This window comes from Paralichthys olivaceus, chromosome 23 (genome assembly GCF_024713975.1).
Source record: "Paralichthys olivaceus isolate ysfri-2021 chromosome 23, ASM2471397v2, whole genome shotgun sequence".
Taxonomy (NCBI): Eukaryota; Metazoa; Chordata; class Actinopteri; order Pleuronectiformes; family Paralichthyidae; genus Paralichthys; species Paralichthys olivaceus.
In genome coordinates, this window is record NC_091115.1 from 529,284 (window position 1) to 542,838 (window position 13,555).

A 13,555-nucleotide genomic window follows, 5' to 3' on the forward strand; every position below is an offset into this window, starting at 1 on the left:
AGTGATGGAGGAGTGGTCCCACCCATTCAGGCACCTGACCAATCCTGAGTCAGTGTCAGCTGTCAATCATGACGTCTCAGCTGTTTAATATCAATGATTCAAACGAAGTGATCGGAGAAACTGGAGAGAGAAGAACGAGCTGAAAGACACAAACATGCAGATGTTTCCTGACAAACTGAAGATCTACGTCCTTCCTTCCTCTGTCAGCAAAGTTTTTTAACTTTCTTCCTCCTGTGAGGTTTTCAAACTGGACGTGAAGACGAGCTTCGTGTTTGTCGGAGCAGCTGCAGCCGGCAGCGTCGCTGAGCAGCGCTGCCCTCCCTCAGGAAGAGTCATCGCAGGGCTTCCTGCCACGTTGCTCTTAATTAAAGCCGAGCGCGCCTCCAGTGATGATTAAAAAGTCTGCAAACAAAAAAACTACGAGAGGATGAGTCGCTGCCGCCGCAAGAGCTGGATCTGAATCTGAGTTCATGTTGCGATGATAAACAGCAGCTCTGCACTCGTCTGACTGACGGCTAACGTCATGTGACACTCGGGTCACGTGTCCAGTCAGGGACTCTAAACTGCTCCTCTTCCTCTTCAGCTTAAAAAGTTGAGTTTGAAGGTTCGGACTTGAGAAAGTCACAGACGCTTCTTCAGAACCCGTGAACAGTTGGACGCTGGATGTTAAACACGTGATCTGTGACCACGAGACGACATTCTGACAACACACTGAGACATCCGTCCTGAGACGTCTGACGTGTTCACACCTGGTGTTAAAATGTGTCCTGAATGTGTCTCCTGTGATCCCATCTCACCCCCCCGCTCCACATGCAATTAACACGTATGTCATTTGTGCTAAAGACCAAACAATGTTGTTTAGAGTCCGTCTGAGAGATCCACTGTGACATCATTTCTCTGTGGACACCAGTGCAAAATGAAAAGGATCCAACAAATCAAGTGGTTGTTTGTTCCACATTTAAATTCAGGACTTTTGCATGTAACGGAGTATTTTTACTGTGTACAAATGTAACGGAGTATTAATATGATCCAGTAATGTAACGGAGTATTAATGTGTCAGTATAGTCACTTTAATTGACTTAATGAAGTACATGATGTGTTTGAGGAACTTTACTGTGTTGTAAAAAAACTACTCAGGTTATTTTCCTTCATTTTTTAAGAAGAAGAGTCTAAATCGAGAGATTTGTTCAAACCTGTGTGTGTGTGTGTGTGTGTGTGTGTGTGTTTGCCTGAAGGGATCCTGGGTAATTTACTACCCTCCGCTCTGTAGAACCAGAGTTAGTCCAGAAACAAATCCCTGAACCTGCTGCTGGTTTAATCAGCGCTTCAGGAGCCAGTAATGAGACGTCCTGGGATTAGAGTTTGGTTTCAGCCGCTGAGAAAGTTCACCTGCTCACTGGCGACCATGAGAGAAACGAGGCCGCCCTACGTCTGCGGCTGAATGTGACACCGCTTCCTGTAGCGCTTCCCCCTCGTCCAGCAGGAAGCGACCAGCAGCTTCTCAAACGTCCAATTACAGAGTTAATGTACGAGCAGAAAGACAATTAGACCAGGTGTCGTCTTCAGAGTACTTTAAATCCTTCGAAGACTGTCCAAGTCTGTGACAGTTTCCTCTAACGAACTCTCACAGGTCCTGAATAATTCTCAGAGAGACGATGTGATTGACCTGCAGATAAACTTCACATACAGCACGTTACTTCATGTTCACTCATCCTGAACTGACCTGGTTTCCTGTGTGAACTCACTGGCTGACGTCCCACAGAGTGACACACAGGAAGCAGAGCAGCTGCTCACAGCTGGAAAATCAAAAAAACATTTTTTGTGAAACTGAAGCAGCAAAAAAAAATCCTGCAGGAAATCACTTGGACTGTTTTTTCACGGACGTTCTGTTAAAGTGACGATTTTTAAATGAATGGATCAACAGAGAAACTGAAGAGTCGCACTGAAACAAAAGAAATATATAACTGTGAACATAAATATATAAAAACAACAAAGCTTTAACGAGCTTTACACTCTGAATGTGTAAGAAGCAGGCGTATCCATGGTTACAGATGCTGCCTCTAATAGGACTTTACTCCTGACATTGGAAATCTTTCACGTCATGCACCTGGGCTCTTAAACAAAAGAAACTCGATGGCTTTACTCCAGAAACTGAATAAAACTAGTTTTAAAAAGATGTTTTGAGACATAAATCCACTTAAGAAGCTGCTAACTCAGTGATCGATGACGATCTGCTTCAGGGAATGAATACAAACAAACTGCAACCAGAGCAGAAACGTCTGTTAAAGAAGAAAAAGGAAAACAACGTCTCTCTCCACCTGAGGAGTCGTAACAAACTGGGCCCATGATGCAACAGAGAGCAAGTGGAGCAGAATGAAAAAGAATCAATGAATCCATTCTTCTTCAAGGGCCAACAACACGACCATCATGGATGAAGGTCGATCGGCAGCACGGAGAGGAACAGAGAGACCTTGATAGTGAATGTGAACATACGAGGAGGAGATTGAAGATTCAAGAGCACGTCACATCTATTTCTACTCTGCTCCAGTTTATTAAAACTGTTTTCAGACCTGCACTGAAGTCCTGACATGTCCCTGACATGTCCCTCACATGTTCCTGATGTGTTCCTGACGTGTCCCTCACATGTTCTGCAGGTTCTGTATGTGAGAACAAATGTCTGAGTCAGTGTCTCTGGACATGTTCTGGATCTTCTCCTGCAGCCTCTAGTCAAATGTAAAATGAAAACAGCAGGAAAACATCTGGAAACTTCCCAGTGAGCGAGTGGACGTGTTGACAGGTTTCTAACACGTGACATCTCTACACAGCAGAATTTAAACGTCATGTCCTGCCTCTAGTTCTCATGGGTATTACAATCCTACACAGTCCGTACCCACCAGACTGAAGAACGCAGATTTCTGTGCCTCATTTTGGAGCCTGATCTCTGAAAAAGCTTCTCTGCTACAGGCAACAGAAACATCCCCACACATGACTAGTTAACATGACACTCTGGTGGAAACACACTCCACACGTGGCTCTGGTTCCGTAATGTTAGCATAAAGTTAACTAGCAGCTACCTCGAACTCCAGTCGACACCACAACAAAACACCAAAAGCTCCACGGTCAAAGTGTGTCTGCATTTCACGTGGAAGGATTTGAAAAGGATTCAGGCTGAAGGGAGAAACACAGAAACATGTGAAAGCAGAGCGACGCTCCGTGTTTGACTGTTAACGTGACGTGTGAGCGTTAAATTACTGTAGCTGTGTTTCTTACTTGTTGTACACGTGTTTCTTGTTTCTGATGCAAGAGGCTTCCTCACTTCTATTATTACGTTCTTCTGAATTTAATGGAAACGTGTTTTGGATTTATTTACATTTGTATATTGACGTTTATTTGAAACTGTTCCCAGTTCAGGTTTTAAACTTAAAAATAAGCTATTGTCATGAACCGTCGTTTTCTGTTTTAAAAGTACTGATGTAGCATCAGTACGGAAAAAAACTAATGTTGCTCAACTCTCCTGTCTCAGTGTCACATGTGCACAGACAGAAGAAGAAGAAGCAGGATGGTTGACAACATGGACTCCAGGTCCAGAGAGAGAAAGTTCCCTCCATCACAGGCCTCAGACTGTGACCATGAAACGACCTCCAGGCCGTCGCCTCCTTCGCCTCCTCCGTCACACGTGTCTCAGTGTTTCTGTTACGCTCGCTGGCTAATGAAAGTTGGGGGAGTTGAGTTTCTGAGCAGACGTTGTCTTCCTGTCTGATCTCAGGTTGTGTTGTCGGACGTTGATGCTCACACGTGTGCGGAGGAAAAGCAAAGGTCACGTTTTCTGCTGCGAACACAGAAGGAGGAGAAAGAACGCAGGAGGAGTGATTCAAAGCGAGGTGGCCGAGCTGCTGCTGACTGGGCTTTCTGTGTCTCTCTCTTTTCTCTCCGCCTGCCTCCCCTCCCCCCTCCAAACCAAAAACAGCATCAAAGCAATCAAAATGGTAATGTTCGGCATGAATGAGGCCCATCCCCCCCTCCTCCACCTCCTCCTGCACGAAACTCTGCAGACTTTTCTCCTCTCCATGTTGGAGGGGGGGGGGGCAGGACCACCCCCTTCTCTCTCTCAAAATGGAAGCTTCCACTACCAAACTGAGAGAAGAAGAATGAGGAGAAAATACTACAGCACAAACATCAGGAACGAGAGGGAGGAGGTGGAGAACAGATACTGACAGAACACTGACAGACCACAGACAGAACACAGACGGAACACTGACAGAACACAGACAGAACACTGACGGAACACTGACAGAACACTGACAGAACACAGACAGAACACAGACAGAACACTGACAGAACACTGACAGAACACTGACGGAACACTGACGGAACACTGACGGAACACTGACGGAACACTGACAGAACACTGACGGAACACTGACAGAACACTGACAGAACACTGACAGAACACAGACAGAACACTGACAGAACACTGACAGAACACAGACAGAACACTGACAGAACACAGACAGAACACAGACAGACCACAGACAGAACACAGACAGAACACAGACAGAACACAGACAGAACACTGACAGAACACAGACAGAACACTGACAGAACACTGACAGACCACTGACAGAACACAGACAGAACACTGACAGACCACTGACAGAACACAGACAGACCACTGACAGAACACAGACAGAACACAGACAGAACACTGACAGAACACTGACAGACCACAGACAGAACACTGACAGAACACTGACAGACCACAGACAGAACACAGACAGAACACTGACAGAACACTGACAGAACACAGACAGAACAGACAGAACACAGACAGAACACTGACAGAACACTGACAGAACACAGACAGAACACTGACAGAACACTGACAGAACACTGACGGAACACTGACGGAACACTGACAGAACACTGACAGAACACTGACGGAACACTGACAGAACACTGACAGAACACAGACAGAACACAGACAGAACACTGACAGAACACTGACAGAACACAGACAGAACACTGACAGAACACAGACAGAACACAGACAGACCACAGACAGAACACAGACAGAACACAGACAGAACACAGACAGAACACTGACAGAACACAGACAGAACACTGACAGAACACTGACAGACCACTGACAGAACACAGACAGAACACTGACAGACCACTGACAGAACACAGACAGACCACTGACAGAACACAGACAGAACACAGACAGAACACTGACAGAACACTGACAGACCACAGACAGAACACTGACAGAACACTGACAGACCACAGACAGAACACAGACAGAACACTGACAGAACACTGACAGAACACAGACAGAACAGACAGAACACTGACAGAACACTGACAGACCACAGACAGAACACAGACAGAACACTGACAGAACACTGACAGACCACAGACAGAACACTGACAGAACACTGACAGAACACAGACAGAACACTGACAGAACACAGGATGAGAGCGGAGCTGCAGCTTTTACAGACAAATCCAGTTCCATGTGTTTAACTGCAGCAAACAACAAACTGCATTCCACAGGAAATGGCATCGATTGAAGAGGAGCAGAGGAAACTGAGGCCGAGCAGCTGAAACACAGACGCACGTCTCTGTGGAGAAGCTGGGGCTGATGGGAAGTTGGGTGCTCTGCTGTCGGGCCGGGACCGACCGGCGGGGCGGTGCAGCGGGGGAGGCTGGAGGAGCTGACCGTGGTGCTGAACACTGGCGCAGCCTCCATCCAGCCTCCAGCTCCGGCTGCACCGACACCGGCACCGGCACCGACACCGGGAACCTGCTGCAAACTTCCCGGAAACACTCGCAGGCCGCGCGGTAAAACGCTAAAGGAGAAAAAAGTGAAAGCGGAATGTGGGCGAACCCAAAGGCACCGATCATGTGACCGAGCAGAACCAGCGACGTGAGAAGTAACGAAGCTTCAGAGAATCAGACGCAGGAATAATGAGACCACGTCAAACTTCAGCCATGATGCCGAGACACACACACACACACAAAATGGACGCTAACATTTCTCAACATTACACAACTTTGAGCTGAGGAAGAAGCTGCAACACAACAACAACACAACAACAACAACACAACACAACAACACAACACAACAGTGCAGCAGGAGTCTGCTCCGAACAATGAAAGTTGATGTTAGCAGCAGAGCGGCCATGAAGAGGAGGAGGAGGAGGAGGAGGAGGAGGAGGAGGATGCTGGTAAAGTTTCCTGGCTGTCTGTTACCTGTGGGTCCTGCTTCATCTGGGCAACTACTTCACGGGCCTGACGGAGCAGCGGCCGGAGGAACCAGCTCAGGAACCGGGGAGGCTCAGAGGAGAAGTGCCCGAAGTTTAGTGTGTGTGTGCGGGGGAAACAAAGCGGGGCTGACGGCCACAGACAACCAGCCCGGATCCTCATAAATATTCAGGTCGCGTCCTGATCTCCACACACCACCTCCTCCTCCTCCTCCTCCTCCTCCACCGCATCACAGCTTCAAATTCCCCCAGAAAACAGCTCCCACCGCCGGGCAAACTACTCCCCGAAGTGGCCTGGACCACAGCGGAGGAGGAGGGAGACGGTAGAAGGCGACACGAAGCCCCGGAGCCCGGAGCCGGCGGAGCGGCAGCGGCAGCTCCGGCGGCTCCGGGAGAGCTCCCCTCTCCCTCCCCGTCACTCTCTCCTCCTCTCAGGAACAACACCATGTTTCTTTACCTGATGACATTGGAGCTCCACTTTCAGCGCCTCGTGCAGGCCCTGTAGTTCCATGTCCCCGCCACAAATACACTTTTCTCGCACTTTCGCCGCCGCCGCCGCCGCAGAGTTCCCGGAGAGGAAACAGTTTTTCGGGCTCAACAACAAGAACAACTCCTCAGCTGCAAGTTCTCTGTTCGCAGCCCAGGACTCATCACACACTTTCCGCCCCGCGCACAAAAGTGCTCCAAACCCGGCGAGAGCGGCTCCGCGCCCGGCTGGTTCCTCCCCGGAGCTCGGCCCAACGTCGACGGGTCCCGGCGGGCGGCGACCGGCGGGTTCCGTCGGTAATTTTAAGTTGAAACGCGGGGACTATATTTTGTCCGAGTGCGCGGCTTGATTTCACTTTGCCTCGGGAAAAGTTGCGCTGCGGCTGTCAATGGTAATTCTGAAGTTCCCGGATGTGAGAGAGAGAGAGAGAGAGAGAGAGAGAGAGAGAGTGAGAGAGAGAGAGAGAGAGAGAGAGAGAGACCCCCCTCCCAACAGTCATGCGCAGTGAGTCACTCTATATAAAGTATTATTGTAATGTTATAAAAACTAGAATCATGTTGTTCAGTCGTATTTCAGAAGAGACATGTTTATTATGAAATTAAATCACGAGAATAAAAAGCAAAGAAACATAAACACAAATAATACAACACTATCAAACAATGAGTGTGTGGACGAGTTATTGAAAACTGCATCAAAACCCTGAGAGATCCTCAGCTTCAATCCCCATGATTACATTAATGTTATAAACTTTCCACTTCCTCTAATTAACATATTAAAGTCTGCGATTCAGGAGTCAGAGTCACAAGTGCAAAGAAAAACACAATACACACGATATGCTGTGGGTCAAAGGTCAACAAATAAAATATAAAATATATTTTCTCTTTACTCATCATCAATATCTTGATATCTAACGTCTGTAAACAGTCTCCTGTACATGTGCATTTATAAAGAGTTATAAACAGGCCAAATGAGCTAATACTTTATATATATATATATAAATATATATATATATATATATATTATACACACTCAGACGTCACTTCATTAGGTACAGCTGTACAATTACACTTACTGTGCTGAATAAACACATTGAACTGATCTGATGCGTTGAAGACAGATCTAACTGTGATCTGTTGATGATTTTACAGATGTACGTCCAACATGAAGAGTTCCTCTGTTTCAACACTGTCGTAACATGTGGGTGAACATTCAGGAGATTAAGTTATTCTAGCTCATCCTAATCTTAATCCAGACTGACACGTGGGTGTTTATGGAACATGAGTCTGAAAAGCTTCAGACTGAACTGAGACAACAGAAGAAGAAACGAGGAAGAAATAAAACCATCTTCATCTCCTCTTCTTCATCTCCTCTTCATCTTGTCTTCTTCTTGTCCCTCTCTCTCTCTTCCCGCCCTCTGGACACACGCTGAGCTGCTATTGGCTGAAGCTGCTGCTTCAGTGGTGAGAGGCCAGCAAATCGAGGGGGGATGAGCCAATCAGGAGTTGTGAGAGCGGAGGGACGGGTGTCAGGACCAATGAGCATTAGAGGATGCACAGTGTGGGCGGGGCCACAGGCAGCAGTGTGAGTTGATGAAGAAGAGACAGAAGAAGTTGAACTGTGATAGAACACAGTCAGTGTGTGTGTGGACACAACATGGCGGCCGTGGTAGATTCCGAGGTGACGTCCACTGTCTCCAGCTCCAGAGGATTCTACTGGAGAATCTCTGAGAGAACCGAGGGCAGAGTTCTGGCTCCTTTTTCACTATGGTGCTCAAAACGTATTTAAATGAAAACCTGGAGGTGACACAGATGTTTCACGTCACTCTGGTTCATGTGACCTCCGCTGTCACCACGTCAGGGCTCAGAAGAAAACCTGTAGATGGTTCAAAACCTAAAGCCTTTTATTTTGTAGGTTTCAGGAGCTGCAGATATAATAAAGTAGAAGATATAAAGTAGAAGCTGATGTCTCTGTTGAAACAGCAGCTGGAGAGTCGACAGAACTGAAATATTTCTTCCTCCAATCAGAGGAAGACATGAACTCAGACAGATTTGATATCAGCTGGATGTTCGTCTTTATCCGATCGTCCGCCCCGGCCAGGCCTGGACCGACCATCTGTCCGTGCTGGCAGCAGCCACTGGAGGCAGGCCGGTCCTGGACCCGGCCGAGGTCGTCATTCACAGGAAGCGTTTCACAAGCTGCTCGACTGGACGCTGACACACAAACACACAGACACACAACTTTGTTCTGCCCCAGAGTTGACATCAATAACCACTCTGACATTCTGAGTCTCTTTGTGTCGGAGTTTGTTTGGTGATACATGTTCACAGATGTTCTTTATTGTCTCACTCACATTTTAAAGTTAAGTTGAGGTGAATAACTTACCGTCTCTGCTCTGGATGGCTTTCATAACACAGCACCTGAAAAAGGAGAAGAGGAAAAACCCTTAAGAACAAAAACCACGAGAATAAAAACTAGATCAGAGACAATTAAAACCAACCTCAGGCCGACAGAAAAAACACAGGTAAAGTAATATATAAAGTAAATACATTTGTTCTTCAGTGAAAAGCAGTTTGAGGAGTTGGAAGAAGAAATCCCAGCAGTGGGTCGTCTTTATTGACGAGCAGCTCGCAGTGAGCGTGATGAGCCGGCGGTTGGAGATTAGAAGCTCTTTCATTATTTGTTCTGAATATGTTCTGCTCTGAGCTGCAGTGTAATTAAGAGTCAATAACAAAGCACAGTCTCACAGATAGATGACGATGAGGAGGAGGAAGGAGGCAGTGTGTTTATTTCCAAATGAACCTTCTCATTTTTCATTTAGCTGCAGGAGGAACCTGCTGCACACACACCTCTGAACGAACACGTGGCACAAACAGGTGGACAGCTGAGGTCTAACATCAGCGACACTCTCCATCACTGTAGAGCTGCTCTGACATTTTTATTTGTTTCCTCCAAATGGATGATTGGCAAAGTGCATCGCTGCAGCTCCTCCTCCTCCTCCTCCTCCTCCTCCAGCGCTGATGAGAAGATACTGTGACATTTGTGAGGATTGTGTCTTTGGGCTTATGAGAGCTTTGACATAAATGTCAGCCAAGAGCAGTCAGAGCGCTGGCAGCAGAGAAGTCACTGCATTCCTCTGCCCAGGAAAAGACATGATGGGCCCCTGGACACAGAGAGGGGCCCCTCCAGCAGGGCCCTCGCACTGAAAGAGACTAACATGCTAAACAACCGACATCTCAGGTTCGAGGCCCGTTGTTCAATGCACCGTCCCTGACAGTCGACGGCTCCTGTTTCCAAACACTCCTCTGTTCTGAACTAATAGTTTCTCTGTCGTCGTGGTTGTGACCCAGTTTCCTGCTCAGAGCTTCTTTCGAACGAACAACAATAAACACAAGTTTTCAGACGAGCGATTCTGCAGCTCGAAGCCGCTGAAGGAGTCGAATCTGAGCAGAAAGGAGGCGGCGGTGCCATTCTGCTCCTGTGAATGGGAGAAACATTCATTGTTCAGCCGGAAATTGTCATGCGGAGATAATTTGCTGACATAATAATGACTCACTGTGTTTTTGTGTGTCAGAAACACGCACAGCAGCACGACTGAAGACTATCTCTGGTTTTATTACTTTAAGAGGCTGCAAAGGTTCAGAAAAGAAAAAGGAACACGGAGCAGCTTGTGAGGAGAAATCTGCAAAACAATTATTACTGAACCTGAACAGAGGAGCTCCACACGACAACTTATCAATCCATCAAAACAGCTGTTTTCACCAACATGACAACAACATGACAACAACATGACAACAACATGACAACAACAAACTAGGTGCGAATTATTAAAATCACTCATTATGGTGTTTGTCTGAAGAGACGTCATCATGAGCTCTAATTAAAGAGTGCAAAGTTCGGATAATAAAAAACTATGATATATTGTGTTCTCGTCATGTGAAAAATAAAAATAAGACTTTACCCTTCAAACGACGTCTCTGTGTATTTTAACCTCACAGTTCTTCTATAAGCTTTTAAATTTGGGTAAATAGACAAAAATTACACTTTGAAACTCAAGCTGGATTTTAAGTGGTTGAGTAAAACAAGTTTTATATTTGTGAAATTAAGATCAAACTAAATCATATTTGAAGATAATCTTCTTGAAGCAAATTAATTCCTGAGCGTGAGGATGAAACATTAAGTCGTATTCAAATTCTTTTCTGTTTCAGCTCAGTTTCATTATTTCAGTCACTCAGCAGCTGGTGAGAAATGTAACGTTGAGTTCTGTTGTTTGGTGAACGACTCGCTGACAGATTTAAACTCTTCAGAGGAACCGCTGCAGCCGATCACTGGAGCTAAGTGAGGATTTAATAGGGCTGAATTATTAATCAGTATAATTCAATCGTCTCAGTCTGATTGTTTCGTGTTGGCCGAGCCTCTTCACATCAAACCAATCAGGCACTTTTAAAGATCACATAGAGATTTCCCAGGTGAAGAGTCAGCGTCACAGACTGTTCGAGGCTCTGATCCAGAGCAGCAGGAAGAGTCGAGTCCCCACACACCGTCAGACACCGAGCTGCAGCTCCACGTCCAGCAGGGGAACATCACACGCTTCTTACATGGATCACACATGAGGAACAGAACAGGCCTCTGGTCTCTCCGGGTTCATCGATTCACTCTGCAGTTAAACTGCAGGGTGCTGGGTTTAGGGATTTCCCAGCATGCAACACTTTCCTTCTGACCTTTGAACCTTCAGGTTGGTCAATGGAGGAGAACTTTTTAAATCTCAAAGAAAACTGAGTGAAACGATGTCGAACGTCAGCTTCATCGTTTCTCTGCGTGCCAGTGAAACAAGCTCGTGGGTCATTATGGGCCAGAACGATTAGTAAAGTCACTTCAGTACATTTCTCAGCCACTAAGAGGCGTTACCTTATTTTCTAATCCAGAAACTCAGAAGATTAATTAAAAACACATACGTCAGATGATTAAAACTTGTCGTCTCACCTTTTTAAAATGGGGATGGTATTTTGGGATCATTAAGAAACATCAGTTCTGCTTCCTTTTAATTTGTCACTGTACTAATTACTGTCAATTAATTCAACCTAATTATAGCTTCATTTGCTGAGGCCTAATTGACACATAGATCTGTCTGCTGAGCGGCCAATTAGAGACGAGACGCATGAAATACAACGACGGAGAGTCAATGTGAAGGTCGATGACATGAGATGATTATTAAGAGAAGATGTCTCGTCTTCACACAAACAGAAAAGATGAACGAGAGCTACAGGAAACATTTGAAATATTTAAAATAAAATCTAAAGGAAAATGTATTATTCATTCATTTTCTTTCAACAAACAGGTAGAAATGAATAAATCAGGGATTATGATTGATGAATGAATGAACGGATGTTAGAGTGACTCTCTCTCTCTCTCATCCCTTCTCGGCCGCTGATCAACAGTTTTATCGTTTCTCTTCCGCTCTGGGAGCCGTCGGCTTTGATTCTGCTTCCAGCTCCGAGGGCCTCGACTCGATTGGGCCTGAGCCCAGCAGCTGCTCCAGACATCAGAGGAGCCCCGCTGAGAGGGGCCCCCCACACTGAGCTGAGGGCCCCTCCGCCTCTCATCAGCACACTGTAATTCTCTGTACGCAGCAGGAGGAGCCGCCTCTGATGGGGAAGCTGCTCGACAAGTTCTCAACACAGAAGCTTCGACTCCACTCATTTAGTCATGAATTCATTATCCAAGAAATAAACTAAAAATAGTGACAGACGCCAGCTTCAGTCAGTCTGACTGTGTGGTTTCTTCGGCCGAAAGTGAAGATTGTCTATAAATTATATTATAATAATTATATTATATTTTTTCTTCAGCATGTTTTCCATCATGGACTCTTTTCTCTGAATTTTAAAGGATAAAATCCTCCGTTGCTCCCTGGGACCTTCACAGATATTAAAATGGTCAAACATGGTTTCACTCAGATTTGAAATAATCTCCCATCATGCACTGTGATGTGTTGGTGCTGCCTCTTCCTTCTAGATTAAACAGGTTCTCTCTCTTTTCCGCTGCCAAGTCTTTCCATTTTCTCCTCGCCAGCTGGTCAAGGGTCTCCTGCTGCCGCCAGGGCCCACAGCGCACTTCCTACTTTCTCCAGCACCTGTTCCTGTTTGGCAAAGCCGAGCGGGATCCCGAAAGCTTGGAGACGAGCCATCTGCTGCCCAACTCTGCACCATTTTACCCCCAGTCTCCCCCGAGCCTCAGCTCACATCCATTAGTTTCCCTCTCAAACACACGAGGCTGTGAAAGACGAAGGGACTGGAACACTCTGTAGATCCCAGTCATCGTTCAGCTGAGGTTCAAATCAAAGCTGGACTCGTGCAGAGCCGCTGATCTCCGGCTGCAGGTTCACTGACTGACGACCTTCACATCCCAGTGATTCTGACCTTCAGCAACAATGGTTCACTTCCAAAGGAACGTTTGAATCATGAATAACGACTCACCACGTTCTGTTTCACACGTTTCCAGTTGGAATGGATCTCGTCTCCTCTGGTGACGTTTAACAACACCAGGGTCAGTTTCATTCATCGCTGTGTTGTAGGGTTATTTTGGTGTAATAAATAATGAAACACATATTATTGAGTTAGGAAACATTAGACTTAGTGTTGAACACAGTGACTGATGACAGAGACTGATTTAGTTTAAATATATAAATATATTAAACCTTGGTCAAAATGTACGAGATGTGAAAACGTGTCAAATAAAATCTGAACAATGTCTCCATCTTTAAGGTCTGTTATGGACTACATTTCCCGTGGTGCACCACCGCTGCCTC

At 46.1% G+C, this 13,555-nt stretch overlaps 1 protein-coding gene across 2 annotated transcripts in view; it reads right to left on the reverse strand.

Annotated features, from left to right (window-relative positions):
• The window catches only part of phf21b (PHD finger protein 21B), a 45,810-nt gene extending 38,687 nt beyond the window's left edge, over positions 1 to 7,123 (reverse strand). The window contains exon 1 of one of the 2 annotated variants that reach the window (XM_069519925.1): positions 6,724 to 7,123. In XM_069519925.1, coding sequence (XP_069376026.1) covers positions 6,724 to 6,777 — 54 coding nt within the window. In that variant the 5' untranslated portion in view covers positions 6,778 to 7,123. Of the gene's footprint in view, positions 1 to 6,255; positions 6,456 to 6,723 lie in introns of those variants that run through there. The other variant, XM_069519924.1, reaches the window with a different exon arrangement.
• Between the last annotated feature and the right edge of the window lie 6,432 nt (positions 7,124 to 13,555).